General features: G+C 40.5%; 1 protein-coding gene across 3 annotated transcripts in view; it reads left to right on the top strand.

Annotated features, from left to right (window-relative positions):
* LOC109409049 (uncharacterized) overlaps window positions 1–21,037 on the top strand; it is a 699,030-nt gene that overhangs the window by 598,318 nt on the left and 79,675 nt on the right. For all 3 annotated transcript variants that reach the window (XM_062858932.1, XM_062858935.1, XM_062858934.1), the window contains exon 5: window positions 13,268–13,406. In XM_062858932.1, the coding sequence (XP_062714916.1) occupies window positions 13,268–13,406 (139 nt within the window). The remainder of the gene's footprint in view (window positions 1–13,267; window positions 13,407–21,037) is intronic.

Here is a 21,037-nt window from a genome sequence, read left to right as displayed (position 1 = left end):
GGAAAAATGCTGATATCCCGGCAATCTGAATTAAGTGTGAAAGTTATTGAATTACATTTTTTCACGTTTAACTGCAGTAGGCTTTTTCTACACCATTGATCAAATATGCTTATTTCTCTTAAAAAACATTCTCTGTCTTCTACATTTTTTATTTCCATAAAAAGCTTGATATCGTCAGCATATATGAGGATCTTGATGTGCTTAAGAATATACGTGATATCGTTTACAAACAATATAAAAAGCAAAGGTCCTAAATGTGAGCCTTGAGGAACTCCCGATGATACTTTGATAGGTTTTGAATTTTTTCCATCAAATCTTACAATCTGTAAACGGTCAGTTAAATACGATTCGATCCATTTCAGAAATTTTGACTCGATTCCCATTTTATCAAGCTTGAAAATCAACATTGGAATGTCTAGTTTGTCGAACGCTTTACTAAAATCGGTGTAAAGTGATTCAACATAGTTACCTCCGTTCATTGCACATAAGGTGTAATTAACAAATTCTAACAAGTTTGTCGTAGTTGAACGACCTTTGAAAAATCCATGTTGCGCATTAGTTATTCTTTGTTTTATTTGATTAAACGCACTTTCGTTTATAATAGATTCGAATAGTTTTGGTATGCATGAGATAATAGCAATTCCACGATAATTACGAACGTTGGATTTTTTACCAGATTTATAGATGGGTATAAGGAAAGATTTTTTCCAACCTTGCGGAAACTTTCCACTTTCAAGCGACATATTGTAAAGCCAAAATAGTGGTGCCGCAAATTCAGTTGCCAAGTTCTTCAAAAGAACCGGTGGAATTCCATCTGGTCCTGGACCTTTGTTTGGATCTAAGCCTTTTAGACCACTTAGAATGTCCTGTAACATGATTTGATTGATTCCAATATTGTTGGTAAAATCAGGAAAATGAGAGAAGTATTCATAGTCACGATCAGAATCCAAAAATGTACTATAAGTTTCTTGGAAATAGGCCGCAAAAAGATTGCAAATTTCATCGGGATTTTCTCCTACTTCATCATCGAATGACATTTTTGATGGAAAATTGCTTGACTTTAACTTAGTATTAGCATAAATAAAGAAATTTTTGGGGCACGATTTTATTTCATTTTCGGTTTTTCTGTTATATTCTTCAAGTGCAGTGGAAATGGCTAGATTGAGTTGGTTGCAAATAAATAAATACTTTTCAAGGTTTTCTTGATTTTTGTGCCGTCGATAAACTTTATGAGCCTTCTGTTTCCGATTCTTCATGTTAATAATATGCCTGTTGAACCAGATTGGATTTTTAGAACCATGATTTCGTCGTTTTCTCTTCAATGGAACTTCCGAATGAATTATTTCCGTCAAAATGCTATAAAATACCTCAACAGCATATTCTATATCTTGACCTTTTAAAACAGATTGCCAATTGGTTCTATTAAGTTTAAATCTAATGTTGTCATAATTGGCTTTATTATAATCATAGACTTCCTCATAGTCACAGTTACTTGAGTTTTCATTCATATGGACAAATACGGAGTACTCTATGGCGGTGTGGAACACCTCATTTTTCCATAATGGAGAGGAAGCTTCTTCCACACAGAAGTCCTCAAGAATATTGGTCAATAAAAAGTCTAAAAATCGATTCTGCTGATTTTTTACATGATTGATTTGGTTCAAACCTAAACAAGCAGTTTTTTCGAAAATCAACTGCAGCGTTTCATTTTCACCTACAACAGGAAGTAAAATACTTTCGTTTTCAGAGTCACATATGAAATCTGCATCGCGTTGATTAAAATCTCCATAAATATGAACCCTGATTTCCGGAGGAAATCGTGAAATAATTTCTTCAGCAGTATGGAAGAACAATGCATATGATGATTTGCAAGCTTGATCAGGTGGAAAATATACCGATGCAAAAACATGAGTTTCGCCGGCGATTTGTGCTTTAACCCAAACGTGATCGAATTCTTTAAATTTAGTAGAAACAATCAGCTCAGAGTTAAATTTTGTGGATATAGCAACTAAAACACCGCCACCAGACATTCTTTGGGTAAGAGTTAAATCTCGATCATCTCTAAAAACATTAAAATCATTACCAAAAACTTCTTCACTTTTAACGCTATTGGAATGGGTTTCAGTACCCAAAACAACCGAGAAGGATGAACTCAAGATTTGTTAGTGAATTTCGTTTACTTTTTTTGCGCTTCTCATGCGATTGAAATTCTGACAATAAACTAGAATCTCAAAAGCATTTGTTTTTGAAAAAGTTGTTGGTAATTCGTTAAGTTGAACAATATTGCTTAAAATTAGTGGTATATTACCAGGCGATGCTGGATTGTCTGCAACTTCCTCCGTGGAGTGTGTCAAATTAGATAAATTTGAACTGCATTCTTCATCCACCGATTGCGTCGATTCATCTAAAAACCCTGACAGGAGCACGACGCACAGTGGTTATTTACAGATGACTTTGACGGCGGCCCGGTCGTCCAATTACGAGATGATTCACGATCAGCTGGATAGGGGTTCAATGTTTCGCCACGTTGAAACTTGATGAGGTGGCTATCGTCATGCGCGAGGTAACCCGAGTTTCGCGTTTCTCCACTTTGAAAACGTACGGGCCTTCTAGAGCTCCCTGCAACGGGAGCAGCGCAGCACGGTGGTTTAATTGTTGGACTATACGGGGCTGGGGATGGCCGCGAAAATCTCTCCTTTGCGGCGGCCAATAGCTCCCTATCCAATGGTAAAAACCTGGTGTTTCGATTACAGTTACGGTCCGGGTAGGCTCTGCGGTTGTCGAATGTCATGCGCGGTGAGCCACTAGCAGATTTGTCGTTGGATTTATTAACATTGTTGCTTAGACGGTCGTTTCTTTTCATAAGCTGCTAGTACACAGGGTCAAATATTTGTCCGAAAAGAAACCAATGCTCAAACATCTTGTTTGACTCGATCAAATTTTCATTAGTGTCAAACTGATGTTGTTTCTTGAGTTCTTTCCTTGTCAAATATTTGACCCTGTGTACTACTGGCCATAGTAGAATTTTGTACGGCGTTCCGCTTACGTCGTCTCCTGGCTTTTTCAGCTTGCTTTTGTTGATCCAAACGCCGGCGCTTGCGTGCGTCATATTCTGCCCAACTGGCCTTCCACACATTTTTTCCACCAAGATTGCGCCAGCCCGAGTCGTCGGGTTCAATATTGTTCAGCTCGAATTCCAAGCTTGGATGTGATTCAGTGACTGATGGAGATGGTGTTTGAATTGCGGAAAATTTCGCTGACAGGATTTTTAGCTCGTCAAGTATATCGACGCCCAAAAAAGCACTCGTGTTAGGTGAATAGCTTTCCACAGTGTCAATATATAGTTGATTTATTTGGCATATTTCATCATTAATGTTTTGAATCCCGGTCGATAATTCCTTCGCCACCGTTTTTAAATTTGAGTATAAATTTTCTTTAGTGGATTAACGGCCACTGTATCTGTATCTAACAAGTTCGTAATGTGGTTCTTAATGGCACTTACACTGCCACTCAAGCTACTGCTTGTGTTTATTTCCGCCAGCTCATTCCTAATGCTTGTCATTAGGATTTCCATCCCATCAAACGCATCATGAACCACATTTGGCTGCTGGAGTGAACATCTGTGAATCACCTCGGTGTTTTCATGCAGTTGTTGCACAAGATTCATTTGCTGCTCCGCAAGCTTGTTGAACTCCAATTTGGTTTTTACGAGCTCTTGGCAGTGTTCGCAACATGGTAGTACATAAGAGTTTATGTCCACTACCTTCTTATCTTTCTTCCGCAGCGAGCCCCTCTGTACAGTCACGCCAATGCAGGTAGCGTGGAACTTCCTGGAGCACCCTACACATGACCACATAATTGAGTCGGTGGAGGTGTCATATGCACAAACTTCACAGGTCATGGTGAAGTAGTTAATTGACCAACAATAAAAACAATATCGCGCACGACGGTCGAAGCAATTTAAAGCTGACTTGATAAAAACGATTAAAATAAAAATAAAACACGCGCGTGGTACGGGAGCAATTAAAAAACGCGTCCGAACTGATCGACGACTGAATGACTATTCTAAACTTGACTGTATTGTGAAGATTTGATAGAAGAACTGAAATGATAAGACCAAACATGCTTCGAGATAGAGCATCCTGAATGTTTATAGTTAATTTCCGATACACTCCTTAGGAGCCGCCGGTAATAAAAACGTAACGTATCTTGGAAACTAACGGTTTTACGAATTTGGCGTCTTCGACAAAGCTGTTCAGAACAGCATTTAAAAAAAAAAAGACGCGGACACCGTCTTCAGCCAGAGGCTGTACAGACTGAATTAAACTAAACACTGGACAAGGGACACACGAAGCATGCACCAGTGGATACGGAGAAGAAACTATTCTTACGAAAAGTTTCATCGCCCGGAGCGGGAAGCGAACCCTCACCCCATAGCATGGTGCGATTAGAAGTTTGGTGACCCTAACCACACGACTACGAGGCTCCACCATTTTCTACAACTCTTGTGAAGACATCAACCTTGTATCTTGAAAAATTCAAAAATTAAATTTTCTATCTCACTTTTAGGGGGATTGATCATTTTTACCAACAGATTAAAAGAAGCACGTTATTGTAGTGAAAAATTTCCTCGAAGACACCATGATGCTAAACGGCATGGTTAAATCAGCAATTGTACCATATAGTAGTTGGATTCTTTGCGTGCAATATAAGAAATCTTTAAAACATAATTTCGTAAAAACGCCGTTTCTCGAGAATGGCTTAACGGATCTTCGTGAAATTTTGTTGGTAGTTGCACAACCCCTAAAGCTCCGTGGTCAACCTTTTCCTTTTTTGATATCGCGCATTTATCCGAAATAGCGATCGAAAAACCTCGGAATTTTTCGATTTTTCAAAATTTCAAATCAATGCCCCTCCCCTCTCCCAGGAGGGGGAGGGTCAAAACTTCGGATTTATGAGTTTCTAGTCGGGAGCTATCAGAAAAGGTGAAATTTAGAGCTGGACAGAACAAAAGTTGATTTTTTTTGTGGGACCGTGTTTTTAATCATCTTAGACACCATGTTCGGTCCGAGATTGTGAACCACTGGTTCTGATCTCTTTAGATCACTTTCCTCTTCACCACAGCTAATGAGAAGAGCGAATATCTCTAGTTTTACGAGAGCGATCCCCAAGTCGAGTTATATATCTTTGCATAGAATCCAAATAAATCAGTTAGCTCACCAACCATCACTTGTGGTACACGCGTCTTGTTTTCGGTCCGGTCGAGAATAAAGCTCAAGTATACGTCGTAGTCCGTTTAGTGCAGTGATTTTGTACGAGAAAGGTCGATGATCGAAGGCAGAGGTCAAGGACCTCTGAAGTGACCCGCGTCTGGACGGACATTTATTCTACAGTCCACTAATTAGTCCGTGCCAGAACACACCAGTTTACTGGTTGCATCACTAAGAGGTGCTTTTTTGTTGATGCTATGCCGGATATTTGGTGTATGTCTCCCAAGACAACGGGTAGTTCCCTCCAGGATTTCCAAGAAACTAATTAAAATTTTCCGAAACCTCCCCTAGGAGTTTCTCCCAAATGCACGAAGCTTTTTATACGTATGCATACAAAATTTCCTTGTGAATTCTCCGATAAGTTCCACAGGAATTCTTTGAAGATTCCCACAAGAATTTCCGCAGCATTTTCCTAGGAATTAATTATTTTTTTAAGAGAATTTTTCAAGGATTTTCTCGCAAATTCTTTTAAGAAGTCCTTCAAGATTTCCTTCAAGATTTCCTTGGGAATTCATACAATATATCTTATGGGAGTTCAAAGGATTTCACAAGGCACTCGCATAGGATTTCCCAGAGAATTCTTTCAGGATCCCGGCAATTTCAACAGCAATTTTCTGGGAAATCTATCCAGAAGCTCCGCATGAATACTTGGAAATTCCTCCTGAAGTTCCTTAGAAATACTACTAGGAGTTTCAATTGGACTTCAACAGTTGTCTAGGAATTCTTTCAGCAGTTCCACGAGAATTCCTCTGGGATTTCCTCTTAAATTTTTTGCAGAAGTTTCTCCAAAATCACTCCATACTAGTGTACAGGGCTACTTCCAGAAGTTCCACGGGAATTCATAGAGTGATTCATTAAGAATTTCTATTAAAGTGATAAACCCTCCAGGATTTTCCTGGGTATATCTCTTACTTTTCGGAAATTTCTCTGTAATTCAACCGAAAATTTTCTACGGAACTTCCACGTAATTTACTTCAGAAGTCCCCCGGGAATTCCTCCAGGATTTTCCCAAGATGTGTTCATACATTTATGTACAGGGGATGGCCAAAATGTTTGGGATTGGCAACATTTTTTTCTCTCACAAAAAAGTTCAACATGCTATAACTTTTCATAGAGTACATCAAAAAATCTCAAATTTCGACTGTTAGTCAACCTATTATATGTGCATCATTGGTACAAATTTGGGCTCGATTGATTGGTTTTTCGCAAAGTTAGAACCGTTCGGGTAAAACTTTATTTTTAGACAGCTCATTTTTTAACTATCATATCTCGGAAACCAGTGAACCGAATTCAATGAAATTTTGAACGTACACTAACAATATACAAATGCCTCACAAATTATTAAAACATAGACACTTTTTGAATGTTGAAAAAAGTTATCATTGGATTTTTCTCGAAAAAAATATTTTTTTACGTCAGTGTATTTAGTGTTAAATTCCAAAGATTTTCCACTTCTGTTCTCAAGTTACCTTTAATCTGATACATTAGAACCTATTTAGATTGAAGGAAGAATACATTTAGTAATTTTTGTATGGTATTGTAAAATTGACTTATTTTCCTTTATATGGGTAAAAATTTTAACCCGGTCTAACTAAATTCGCCGTGAGAACATATTACATTTTATAACGTCGTATTAAGTATCAACATATTGTTGATAAACGTTAAAAAATTCATCCAATTCGGTTCACTGGTTTCCGAGATATGACAGCTCAAAAATGAGTTGTCTAAAAAATAGTGTTTTACCCGAACGGTTCTAACTTCGCGAAAAATTAATCAATCGAGCCCAAATTTGTACCAATGGTGCACATATAACAGGATGATAAACAGTCAAAATTTGAGATTTTTTGATGCACTCTATGAAAAGTTACAGCATGTTGATTTTTTTTTTTGTGGGAGAAAAAAAGTTGCCTATCCCAAACATTTTGGCCACCCCCTTATATCTTGTACCGACTTTTCGACCCCTCTAAGCAGAGCATCCTCTTCAAATGAGTGTAATCAGTTTTGTACCTTTTAATTCCGGCCTGTAATGCTTGTAATATTCATCAGTGTCAGTTTTCCATAAAAATATATGTGTTAATCACTGCAGAATTTCACTGGGAATTCTTCCAGAATTTTCTTGCAAATTCCTTCTCGAGTTCCGCATTCTTTCAGAACTGTCTCGGGATTTTTTTTTCAATATGTTTTTTTTTCAAGACCGGAACTCCTCTTGGATATTCCCGGAAACTCCTTAAGAATTTACTCGAAAATTTACCCAACATTTCCATGAGAATTCCACAAGGTGTTTCCCAGAAATTCCTCCAAGAGCCGCTCGATTTTTTTTTCTGGGGGTTCCTCGGGAAATCCTCAAAGTGTTGGTCAGGGACTCCTAAACAGACTTCCTCAAGAATTCTAGCCGGAATTCCCCTGGAATTTCTCCCAGAGTTTCTCGTGAATATCTGAAGGAATAGCTCGGGAATTCCTGTAGAAGTTTCCTGAAAATTCCTCAAAGAGTTTCTCAGAAATTTGTTTAGGAACGAGGAGCTTCTGCTTGAGTTTCTCATAAATTTGTTCAGCACGTTCTCGAGAATCCTTGTTCTTTCGCTCGTTGAGGAGTCGCCTCCATTCTACTTGGTCCATAGGCGTCTCCAGTTCCACACTCTGCGAAGGGTCCGCAAATCGTCCTCCACTTAATAGACCCACCTAGTTTGTTGCGCAGCAAGTCTTCCTGTACCGGTCAGATGACGTTCGAGAACCATTTTAGCAGCTGATGCAGCTAGCTCATTCGCCATCTCCCGGTTTCCATCTACACTCCGCCGTAGATTTATTTATTTATTTGGTATGGTAAGCAACACCTTCCGTTCAAAAACTTGGTGTGCCACAGCTCGAAACGTTGCACGTAGAGACAATGCTATGTGCCCATTAGAGGACTACCGGTCTAATCAACGTTTTGTAGATACACTAAAACCCCAATTTACGCTCATTTCTTTTGCGCCAAACTCAATTTGCGCCCTTCGATTTACGCACTAATTCCCAAATAGCGCTCCCCCATTTACGCACTAATTCCCAAATAGTGCTCCCCCAATTTACGCTCCATAGGCGTAAATTGGGGTTTTAGGTATTCGGGAACAAGACATGTTACTTAGTAACATGTGATACATATGATACATTGAGGGTTAGGGTAGAGGGTAATGTTAGATGGTAGGGTAGAAGGTAGGGTAGAGGGTAGGATAGAGGGTTGGGTAGAGGGTAGGGTAGAGGGTTAGGGTAGAAGGTAGGATAGAGGGTTGGGTAGAGGGTTAAGGTAGAGGGTTGGGTAGAGGGTTCGGGTAACGAGTAGGGTAGACGGTAGGGTAGGTAGAAGGTAGGGTTGAGGGTAGGGTAGAGGGTTAGGGTAGATGATTGGCGTAGAGGGTAGGGTAGATGATTGGCGTAGAGGGTAGGGTAGAGGCTATAATAGAGGGTTAGGGTAGAGGCTATAATAGAGGGTTAGGGTAGAGGGTTAGGGTAGAGGCTATAATAGAGGGTTAGGGTAGAGGGTTAGGGTAGAGGCAGTAGAGGGTAGGGTAGAGACTACGATAGAGGGTTAGGGTAGAGGGTAGGGTAGATGGTTAGGGTAGAGGGTAATCTAAAATGGTAGGGTAGAAGGTAGGGTAGAAGGTAGGGTAAAAGGTAGAGTAGAGGGTAGGGTAGAGGGTTAGGGTAGAAGGTAGGATAGAGGGTTGGGTAGAGGGTTAAGGTAGAGGGTTGGGTAGAGGGTTCGGGTAACGAGTAGGGTAGACGGTAGGGTAGGTAGAAGGTAGGGTTGAGGGTAGGGTAGAGGGTTAGGGTAGATGATTGGCGTAGAGGGTAGGGTAGATGATTGGCGTAGAGGGTAGGGTAGAGGCTATAATAGAGGGTTAGGGTAGAGGCTATAATAGAGGGTTAGGGTAGAGGGTTAGGGTAGAGGCTATAATAGAGGGTTAGGGTAGAGGGTTAGGGTAGAGGCAGTAGAGGGTAGGGTAGAGACTACGATAGAGGGTTAGGGTAGAGGGTAGGGTAGATGGTTAGGGTAGAGGGTAATCTAAAATGGTAGGGTAGAAGGTAGGGTAGAAGGTAGGGTAAAAGGTAGAGTAGAGGGTAGGGTAGAGGGTTAGGGTAGAAGGTAGGATAGAGGGTTGGGTAGAGGGTTAAGGTAGAGGGTTGGCTAGAGGGTTCGGGTAGAGAGTAGGATAGAAGGTAGGGTTGAAAGTAAGGTAGAGGGTTAGGGTAGAGGGTTAGGGTAGAGGGTTAGCTTAAAGGGTAGGGTAGAGGGTTAGGGTAGAGAGTAGGGCAGAGACTATGATAGAGGGTTAGGGTAGAGGGTTAGGGTAGAGAGTTAGGGTAGAGGGTTAGGGTAGAGGGTAGGGTAGAGACTATGATAGAGGGTTAGGGTAGAGGGTAGGGTAGATGGTTAGGGTAGAGGATAATGTTAGATGGTATCGTAGAAGGTAGGGTAGAGGGTAGGGTAAAAGGTAGGGAAGAGGATAGGGTATAGGGTTAGGGATGAAGGTAGGATAGAGGGTTGGGTAGAGAGTTCGGGTAGAGATTAGGGTAGAAGGTAGGGTAAGTAGAAGGTTGGGTTGAGGGTAGGGTAGAAGGTTAGGGTAGATGGTAGGATAGAGACTATGATAGAGGGTTAGGGTAGAGGGTTAGGGTAGAGGGTAGGGTAGAGACTATGATAGAGGGTTAGGGTAGAGGGTAATTCATGGTGTTATGCGGCTTTATGCTTACCGTGCCAAGGAATGAATGATTAGGGGGGTCTAATAAAAACCTAACTACAAACGGAGCCTGTGGAGTACTAGGGCGCCCTCCACAGTATTCTGCCCTTACTGCGCTAACCGGAGCAATGGTGCAGTTGACCTTGTGTTTCTCCGAGATAATCTGCTATCCTTCTTAAGCCTCAACTGCGAGGCTCAATAAGGGTGGGATTATTAGTATGTTGTTTATTAGCTTTAATTATAACCTATATGGCTCTTCGCATTATGCGTTCTTCTCAGTGTCCTCTGTGTATCTTCGTATCTGGCGTTCTTCAATCGATGCCGAATTGGTTTTTATCGCTACTCTTTTTTCTTGTGCTGTGATTGTAAGAGTTTGATCGTGCCTAGTTTTGGTAGTGGCTATGGTTATGACAGCTCAGATCAGTCTTCAGCATAAAAGAACAGCTTTGGTCCAATAACCTTACTATCGTAGAAGGGATTTCTATGTAGATGTAATGCTTCAATTAACACCTATATGGTTCCACATTTTGCGTTTGACCCGATGTTTGCTACTTTCAGTAAAATTGAAATGGCAATCTCACGTGTCATGCCTCGAGCCCCAAAATGTTTTGATAAAACTGCTTGTTTGCAGCCTTGCTATTTCCAAATCTTGGTGGGATTATACTGTAAAGTTTATTCCGTAAGTGGATAATGCATCGTATGAAGATCAGACCTACCAATTTGACATCTTTCTTCTGAAATGAATAGAACGCTTTGTCGAGCATCACACCTGTGATGTTTTTCTGGCAAACATGCCTCTCCATGGGAACCAACATGCTTACCAAAATGGAAAGTCCACTGTGCTTTATTTACATAATGTTGTTTACGATATCAAAAAAGCACTCATTCAAAAACAATTTTGTTTGGGTATTTTCTTGGATTTCCAGGATACTTTTGAACACGTACCTTTCGATTCCATATTGGAAGTCGCATTGATTGTCCTATTTAACTTTCAATCATTTCCAATTGGATTTACCAAATGCTCAAAAACCAACATCTCTTCTCGGCATTACGTCAAGCAGCGATTAAGAAATTGAGTGTTTGTGGATGCTCCCATGCGGGTATCTTGCTTTTACTTTTGAGGAATCTCGTAGCAGAAACGCAATTGAGATAATTCAATGTGGTTTTCCTACTAATGATGTTGTCCATCACAAGCCTCAACAGGCTGCTTCTTAGTATATCTTAGCTGAGAATCCGACTGTGGAACTTTGAATCATTTGATATGTAACTATCAAGTTTTTACGCAACTGCGTTTCCGAGTACTCGGTAAACACTTGATTAAGTGAAACTGACCTAAGGAGCCTGAATCTTCAGGATGTTCTGTTGTTCTGAACCCGTTGTGGCAAGTAGCTATAGGCTTACTTTACGCTTTATGCGTGTTTTGCAGTGCCCTTTTCAGGGCGCTGGCGCTGTGTGAACCCGTTGTGGTACGCTTATGCGATTATGTCGACCCTATTCCCTTACCTTCTCTTTCCCTATCCCATCTCTTATTCCTCCCTTCCCTCTCTCTGGGGTAAATGATGAATAAGCTCGTATTCATGGCGATGGCACAAATTTGCCAAATGGAGGAGAACGTGCCTCTGGAGCCGGCCTACTGATACCTGATATCATGATAAACACTTTAAATAGTAAAACATAAAGTTTTTCAATCAAACAATCTTTTGGCATAAGAGATTTTTCCAAATTGTGTTATCATCTATTTCAAAATTTTGCGTTTCAACTTATTCCGGTGTACCTTACTATACAGTAGTAATATGGTCGACCATATGTGGCTGCTTTTATGGATCAAGTCCAAAAAAGAGAACTATTAATCAACTCACCACAACGCTGCAGGCTCCAGTAAAGATAAATATGTAACTGTGGAATACAATAAGCAATTTTCCCAAAAATCCCGCATTCACGTAATTCCTCTCATTTCCCAATACCCTTAACGAGCTTCAACTCACCTTCTGTGGAAGCCCAAATTGAATCGCAATTCAGCATCATTTCGGAACAATTGTTCGCTCATTTCCCCCCTCCTTACCATCTGATTTCGACACCTGTTTCCTACCCACCCATCAAAATGGGTAATGTTTCGCCGAAAAAGAACTGCACAAAATTTACAATAAAACAATCAGAACCTCCCTCAAACCATAATCGTTCCGCACCATCACGGTTCGAAATTGAAAACACAACTTTTCTAATTAGTCCAGCCTTAGTGAACCTCTGCCGGAAGGATTTTCTTGAAATGGGTACATTGTTGTTGCAGAAAATGCGGAGGACGGGGGGAGGTTTGATTCCCCTTCATGAGAACCGATTAGAACGGGTTCGCACCGGAAGCTCGTTAAACAAAATGGCTGAATGGGGAAAAAAACGAATTGGGCCAAAAAGAACACCTATTAGAGTGAGCTACGTGAGATGAAACTCGAATAATTCATTTTTGTGGTTTTCATTTGATCGTGCGATGAAACGCCGTTTGTCTGTCCATCCCAAATAAGCGCCTTCCAAAGTTGAATAGAAATACTTAGATACGAGATATATATAGTTGTTAAGAAACCTTTTCTTTTTTCCAGGTCATTTAGAATTGATTATACTCCTTTAGGTCTAGAATTCAGCAAGCGAAATGATGTGCTCACTAGGAGCGATAAAAGTGAATTCCTTCATAGTGATTTTGAAAACGATAATTGTGAATGGTTGTCTGTAACTTTTCGATGGTTTTCGTCCTTTCTCTAGGTAGGGTGGTGTGCGTGGAAACCGGTGAAGCTGAAACGACATTTTACTCCTTTACAACTTGTTTGATGGTTCTTTTCCCGTTCATTTTGTCACGTTCCTAACTGGTTTTACATACATATACATATTGTTTGTGGTTGTCGTTCTATATCACAGTGTGGCGTGTTATTGACTTCTTACTTATCGATATGCGTGAAATAAAGCAAACTCTAGTGATCGAGATGTGTCTTATTCATTTTGCTGTTGCGAGCTCTCCTTCTTGATATCTAATCATTTGCCTTCTCCGTATTTAACCGATGTCCTAGCTCCTTGACGTTGTTCACTAACGAATAATTGGCTAAACAGTTGTACGCATCATGCAGAGACTAACTCAAAATTCATTCTTCCGTCCAATATCCAATATATCTACTAGTTGTTGTGAATCAAATCATATCCAATCCTTTGAAACATATCATCGAACTCATGCTCTGATGATTAATTTCTATTCTTCTGCTTCTTCTTTCCCCTCTTCAAAATAAACTTCCACCCCAACAGGACCAAGTCGAACCAGCGATGGATGAAGCTCCGGACGACGGTGCAGATTTCGTCGGCCATGTCGGTCAAGAAGCCACCGCTCAAGCGAGAGGACTCCTTCCTAAAGCGATTCTCCACCCGGCAGATACCGGAGGCACAGGTGAGAGATACTTTCGATGTTTATCTGACGCATGTATCTGTAAGGATATAGAAATGTGACTGAAACAACAATAAACACGTTTTGCATCACAGAGAAAAAGGTTTCAAAATCTTGGTATATGTGGAAACTGCTGCTGTACCAGTTCGCGTTCTAGATCTTCCATCCGAGTACAAACAAAACAAAAATATAGTTTCCAACTTTTAATACAAAAGGCAGTGCTGGGTGGCAGTAGGCTGTCTCAAAAAAAATCGATGTTCGAAAAGTCAAGGTATCAGGTATCAGGTATCAGTAGGTCGGCTCTAGAGGCACGTTCTCCTCCATTCGGGAAATTTGTGCCATCGCCATGAACACGAGCCTATTCATCATTTACCTGACGGAGAAGGGAAGGAAAAAGGATAGGACATGGGAAAGGACAGGTAAGGGAATAGGATCGTCATACTCGCAAAAGCGTACCACAATGGGTTCACATAGCGTCCTGAGAAGGGCACTGTAATAATGCATAAAGCGTAAAGAGAGCCTATAGCTCTTTACCACAGCGGGTCAAGAACAACAGAACGTCCTGAAGATTCAGGTTTCTGAAGTCAGTTTCACTTAATAAGTGTTTCCCGAGTACTCGGAAACGCAATTGCGCAAAAACTGGACAGTTACATATTAAATGATACGAAGTTCCATAATCGGATTCACAGCTATCACATATAAATGAATCAGCTTGCTGAATATTCGCCATGTGATAACTGAGTCGGCAGTGGCCAGTCAACGCTTTGACCAGCATGCTGCAATTCTGCTTTGACAAATTTGTTAGATACTTTGCCACCCCTAGAGATGGCTCAGTACAATACAATTTTGTTTAACGACATGACTCCAAACTATTCCAGTATTGTTTGTGCTGAGTGGCAGCCCAGGTGTCAAGCTGAAGCTTTACCCAACACATCGATACCGGAATAGCTGGCTCAGGGCCAATGAAGTCATGTGATGCTCCAGTGCGAGCTAACTCATCAGCCAATTCATTTCCAGCGATGGAAGAATGGCCAGGTACCCATACAAGGTGAACAGCGTTTGCTGAATTCAGCTCCTCGATTTGAGTTCGACAAGCGATAACTATCTTCGACCTGGAGTTGGCCGAAGCAAGTGCTTTAATAGCAGCCTGGCTATCTGAACAGAAGTATATTACTTTTCCCATTACGTGCTGCTGAAGTGCTGATTGCACTCCGCACATAAGAGCAAAGATTTCGGCCTGAAAAACGGTACAGTGTCTACCAAGTGAGTAAGACTGATACAGCCTTAGCTCACGAGAATAAACACCAGCACCTGCTCGACCTTGGAGAAGGGAGCCATCAGTGTAACATACGATGCCTTCTGAAATACTTCTCTCCAGATAACCAGATGTCCACTCTTCCCGGGAAGGGAATTTCGTGGAAAATGTCCTATATGGAAAATTACAAGCAATTGTAAGATCACTTGGAGCAAGGACAACTTTGTCCCAATTCACCAAAAGTGGAAACAACGAGGTGTGTGTTGAACTGCGGTTCACAGGAGTTTCCTCTAGTAAACCGAGTACCCATAGACGGTAAGTGCAAGAAAGTGCTTCTTGTTTGAGATGAATGTGTAGTGGGGCAACGTCAAAGAGAACTTCGAGCGCTGCCGTAGGCGTTGAAGAGAACGCTCCAGACATCGCCATTAGGCACATCCTTTGGAGATGGCCTAATTTTGATTGGACCGTTCTCACTTCGCCCTTTTGCCACCACACAAGACATCCATAAGCCAATATTGGACGAACAACAGTTGTGTAAATCCTTTTGATATACTTGGGTTTAAGACCCCAAGTTGTACCAAAGGTTCGCCGGCATTGCCCGAAGGCCATACAGGCTTTCTTGATTCTGAACTCAACATGAGGTGTCCAGGAAAGCTTGGAATCAAGAATGACTCCAACGTACTTTACCTGTTCAGTCACATTGATTTCAGAATCAAAGAGACGTAAAGATCGAACACCATTACGGTTTCGCTTTTCCGTGAAAAGAACAATAGATGTTTTTATGCAAGGCCATATTGGCGACACCAACCCTCAACTACCTGAAGAGCGTTTTGCATCAGGTCGAAAAGGGTGCTGATGCACATACCGACTAACAATGTTAGGTAGTCGTCGGCAAAACCATAAGTAGGAAAACCGCTATTATTGAGTTGCCTCAATAGCGTATCTGCTACGAGATTCCACAAAAGAGGTGATAACACTCCCCCTTGGGGGCATCCACAAACACTCAATTTCCTAATCGCCGCTTGACGCAATGTCGAGAAGAGATGTCGGTTTTTGAGCATTTGGTGAATCCAATTGGAAATCATTGGAGATATACCGTGACCCCGTGCGGCTTCCAATATGGCATCGAAAGGCACGTTGTCAAAGGCACCCTCGATATCTAAGAAAACACCCAAGCAGGATTGCTTTTGAGCGAATGCTTTCTCGAAATCGTAAACAACTTTGTGTAAAAGAGTCACAGTGGACTTTCCTGATTGGTAAGCATGTTGGTTCACATGAAGAGGCACATTGGCCAGATGAACATCACGGATGTGATGATCCACAATGCGTTCTAAGCATTTCAGAAGAAAAGAGGTCAAACTGATAGGTCTGAAGCTTTTTGCTTCTTCATACGACGCGCGACCCACTTTCGGAATAAACTTCACAGTAATATCCCGCCAGGATTTGGGAATATACCCTGTAGCAAAACTGCAAACAAGTAGTTGTTTCAAAATATGTTTGAAATGATCAAATCCCTTCTGAAGCAAAATAGGATAAATCCCATCTGCCCCAGGAGATTTGAAAGGAGCAAAGCTATTAAGTGCCCATTCAATCGATTCTAAAGTTATGATACTCCGAGCCGAAGCTAAAGAATCATAACTACAAGAAAAGACATCAGGTTCATCCGAAGATGTAATATCCACACATCCGGGGAAGTGTGTACTGAATAAACATTCCAAAACTTCCTCATCAGAGGAAGTGAAATCACCATTTGGCAAACGAAGTTTGTTCACTTGAAAATCCTTAGATTTTGCAAGGATTTTGTTCAATCGACTGGCTTCACTCAGACTGGAAACATTTGTACAAAGGTTTTTCCAGCCGGATCGTTCAGCAGACCGAAGAGCTTTCTGGTAGGCCTTGCGAGCCGACCTGAAAGCCTCCGATCCAGCCGAACGTCGTCTGTTCCAACTCTTTCTACATTGTTTCCTGAGCTTCACCAGATCGGAGTTCCACCAAGGGGTTCCTCTTGTGGTCTTCACAGACCGCAGAGGGCAGGCTTCTTCAAAAGCTTCCATGATGAAGGCCGTTGTAGTATCAAGGGCATCATTTAAATCACTTGGAGTGTCAATTGATGGTGAGTATCCATGAAATTTGGCTGCAACCAAATCGGTAAAGAGATCCCAGTTGGTTGACCGGGGATTCCTGAAACGCAAAGTTTGCGAAGTAACATTCACATGTTCAAACAAGATGTAGCGATGGTCAGATAAAGATTCTTCATCTGACACATGCCAATTGGTCAGCTCATGACTAATTCTGCTAGAGCAAAGCGTTATGTCTAACACTTCCTCTCTACCAGATACCATGAAGGTTGGGCGGTTGCCTATGTTAAGTAATCCAAGATCTGTACTACTTAAGTATTCCATCAAACTGGAGCCTCTCAAATTGATGTCTGAGCTGCCCCAGATTATATGGTGAGCATTAGCATCACTACCAACAATTAGCGGAAGGCCTTTTGAAGTGCAGTATGCAATGACTTGCTTGAAAGCATCCGTAGGGGATGGTTCATCATGCGGTAAATAAACCGAACAATAAACGTATTTCCTGTTGAGGTTTTCAACAGATACATCGATTGTGATAGCACATACATCTCTGGTAGTTAGTTCAGAGATGAGTGTAGCAACGATTGCGTTGTTGACAAGCACACATGCTCGAGGCATGACACGTGAGTTTGCCATTTCATTTTTCCTGAAAGTAGCAAACACCGGATTCACAAGGTTTCCTAGATAGAAATTCCCCTTACGAAAGTAAGGTTCTTGGACTAACGCCACTTGGGCTGTACCATTTTGCGTAAGTCTACAAAGATTGATCGTTGCTGTTTTTTTGTGCTGAAGATTGATCTGAGCTATTCTAACCGTAGCCACTACCCAAACTAGGCAAGATTAAACTCTTAACAATCACAGCACAAAAAAGAACAGCAACAATAAAGCCAGATCGGTATCGATTTGAGTAAGCCAAAGGCGAGGATGCACAGAATACACTGTGTAAAACGCATAATGCGAAACCATATAGGTGAAAATTTAAACTAATTAATAACATCTTCATAATCCCGCCCTTATTCAGCCTCAAGTATGAGATTGAAGAAGGGCAGCTGATTGTCTCGGAGAAACAGGTCCACCGCGCTATTGCTTCGGTTAGCACAGTAAGGGCAAATACTGTGGAGGGTGCCCTGGTACTCCACAGGCTCCGTTTGCGATTAGGTTTTTATAAGACCCCCCTAACCATTCATTCCTAGGCACGGTAAGCGTAAAGCCGCATAACACCATGAATTAGGGGTCACCTGATTAGTGGATTCCTACCACTGGAACAGGCGGTCCGTAGTGCTATTCTTAGCCAGTTGAACTAACCGCTACCGACACTACACAGCTATAGGCCAATCGGGAAAAGAAGTTAATATTGGTGATCAACTTCATACGGGCCCGAAAAGCCGTCTAAAGCTGTCTCAAAAAAACATCGATGTTCGAAAAGTCAAGGTGCTCAATTCTTGAATGAAAGATATACACATTTGAAGCATTTTTGTAGAACATTCTGATTTTCTAAAAAAAATCGTTTAGAGATTCCGCCAGGCTGGTAAAAGGTCTATTGTTTGAACATTTTTCATCAAAATATACTAAAAAAATACATGTATTATTTTTTATTTTCAACCATGAAAGCTTTATCTGCCTAGTAGTTTCCATATGCGCCATTTCTTTGAAAAAATATTTGATACATTTGAAAAAAAAAATTGATAATTTTAATGAAAAATTGCTTTGGCGAAACCTCTGAAGGATGTTTTAGAAAATCGAAATGTTCTATAAAAATGCTTCAAATATGCATATATTTCATTTAAGAGTTGAGCACCTTGACTTTTTGAACATCTATATTTTTTTGGAACAGTCTAACGAATTAAAAGTTTACCCACATAGTTCGACAAGAATCGTTGTAGAATGAGCGAGGTAAGATGGTTAAATCTTTCTAGAGCAAAAAGAACAATAACAAGGCAAGTGCTTTTATGTTTAAAACAACAGGATTCCCTCCCGTAAAAAAAAGAAACAATTTGTTCAACGCAGCACAAAGATTTCTTGACTATTCCTAATCAAAACAAACGAGATATTTCAAAAATAAACAAATATAGTTTTTTCTAACACATTTGTTTCGGGAGTTTCTTGAACCATAAGAAATTCTTGAGGCAATTCCTGAAATAATTTCTGGAAGGTTTTATAACGGCATCCTTTGGGTGATTTCCGAAAGAAATCATGGAAGAATTCCCAAAGAACGGCTTACTGAAATTCCCAATGAAATTCTTGCAATACTAAAGGAGTCTCTAGAGATAGTTCTGGGGCAATCCCTGGAGAAAATTCAGAAGGAATCCTTGAGGGAATTTTCAAAAAAATCTCTAGCCCAATGTATGTAGAAATCTCTGGAGGAAAACGTGAGGAATCTTCGCAGTACAGGTATTTCACGAGGAATTTCTGATGAAGACATGGAGAAACTCCTTGAATATTCCCTGATGAAATTGCTAGAAGTAACTCTCACCCCCAGTGGTTCACAGAGTTTCTTGAAAAATCCATGAAAGTTTTCTTAAGAAGTTCATGGAGTAATAAACACCCAAGTAAACCTCCAAAAAATTCTCAGAAAAAATCTTTTAAAAAATTCTAAAGAATTCGTGCAGATTTTTTTAGAAAATATTTCAGGACAAATTTCCGGATGTTTTTTTTTTCAGAAAATACACACAGAAATAACTGGAAGAATTTCTGCCGGAATCTCCTTTCAAAAAGAAATCATATAAGAATGAATATGAAATCATATCAGAATGAATATAAATGAAATAACAAAGTTCACAAAACAAAAAATCATGCTACGTAACCGGCTAAGCAGGCTCTTGAGAAAATCAAACGATGTTATTTGACTTTGCCCAACGTTTCGACCACTTTTTTGGTCTTCTTCAGGGGTTCAATGTAGAAAATTTGACGAAGAACGATAATACCGATTAACCCCTGAAGAAGACCAAAAAAGTGGTCGAAACGTTGGGCAAAGTCAAATAACATCGTTTGATTTTCTCAAGAGCCTGCTTAGCCGGTTACGTAGCATAACTATCCCATTCAGTCGAACCCTCCCAATCCATATCAGAATCTCAAGAGGAAGTATTGCATATTGAATTTCTGGAAGAATTCTTGACAAAAAACCAGGCATCCAATTTTTCACTCTCGTGATCAAATTCCACGGATTTATCCACCTCCGCGATCATGATTTATATCACTGCATCGGAGGAAAAATAAAAATCTCTCACTCAAGCGCTCACGATAATTCTCTTTCTCTCCATGCACAACTCACGGATAAACAACAAAACATCACATTTTTCACTCCGTCTGCGAGTCACATAACGTCTCCACCGATGCACGAGATCAATTATTTCAGTAACAAATTTTGAAAACGACGTAAAATCAATGGTGTAGCATTGATTATACGTCGTTTTCCAAATTTGATACTGATTTGACGTTCAGTGGTACCGTGTTTACATTAAATGTTTTTGTTTTCACGGCTACCTAGATAACACGGGACCGCTTAGACGTCAAACGGGTGAAAACGTGGTTGGGTGCAGACTGAGCAACCATTTTCTCCTGCGAGAGCAAACGATTTGTGAGTAAGGGCTTGTTGGAGAGAGCATACTTTTATCACGCAAAGGAAGCGGAGTAAGAGCCTTTTCAATCGTCTATGTATGCAAGGAAAATATCACAGGCTACTTTATCCGGATAATATCGCTGTGGGATAGATCGTTGCTCGCGTGAGTGAGTAAAGATTTTGGTGCCTGCAAAAAACAGACATTCCGATATTTTCTACAATTCCTGTAGAAATTTCTGGTTTTCTTAAGTATCACAATTTCTTAAATATTTTCTGAAGAAAACTACTAATTTTTGGTGTAATAAATTTAACCCTGATTTGGGTAAAATCCAGATCGCACTTCAAAGTGTATTCCAGTTCCAACATCAAATATTAATGGGTTTCTAATATTCCTATTACCAAAGTGTCAAAATAGTGTGCTACGGTTAGCGAAATTCCCCAAACACTAGATTCGAACTTTTGCCCCAATGGTGGGGCAAGAGTTCGAATAAAACGCACGCATACAAAAAGTGTTGTAACTCAAAATTGAAAAGACATTTGGCGTAGCTTTGTTCAGCAAAATTTTAGCTCATGGATGGTAGAATCACCACACGGTATTCATTTATTTTTATCTGCTTCGATTTTTTGGAAAAACATGAATTTTCAACTAAGGTCGAACTTTTGCCCCACCTTACTCAACTCAAAGAAAATGTGTATTGAAAAATGAATGCAAAAATAAAACCAAAGAATTTGTGGAGAGAAC

This window comes from Aedes albopictus, chromosome 3 (genome assembly GCF_035046485.1).
Source record: "Aedes albopictus strain Foshan chromosome 3, AalbF5, whole genome shotgun sequence".
NCBI classification, from domain to species: domain Eukaryota; kingdom Metazoa; phylum Arthropoda; class Insecta; order Diptera; family Culicidae; genus Aedes; species Aedes albopictus.
Note: the sequence above shows the minus strand (reverse complement) of the source record. Positions and strands in the feature narration are given on the sequence as shown.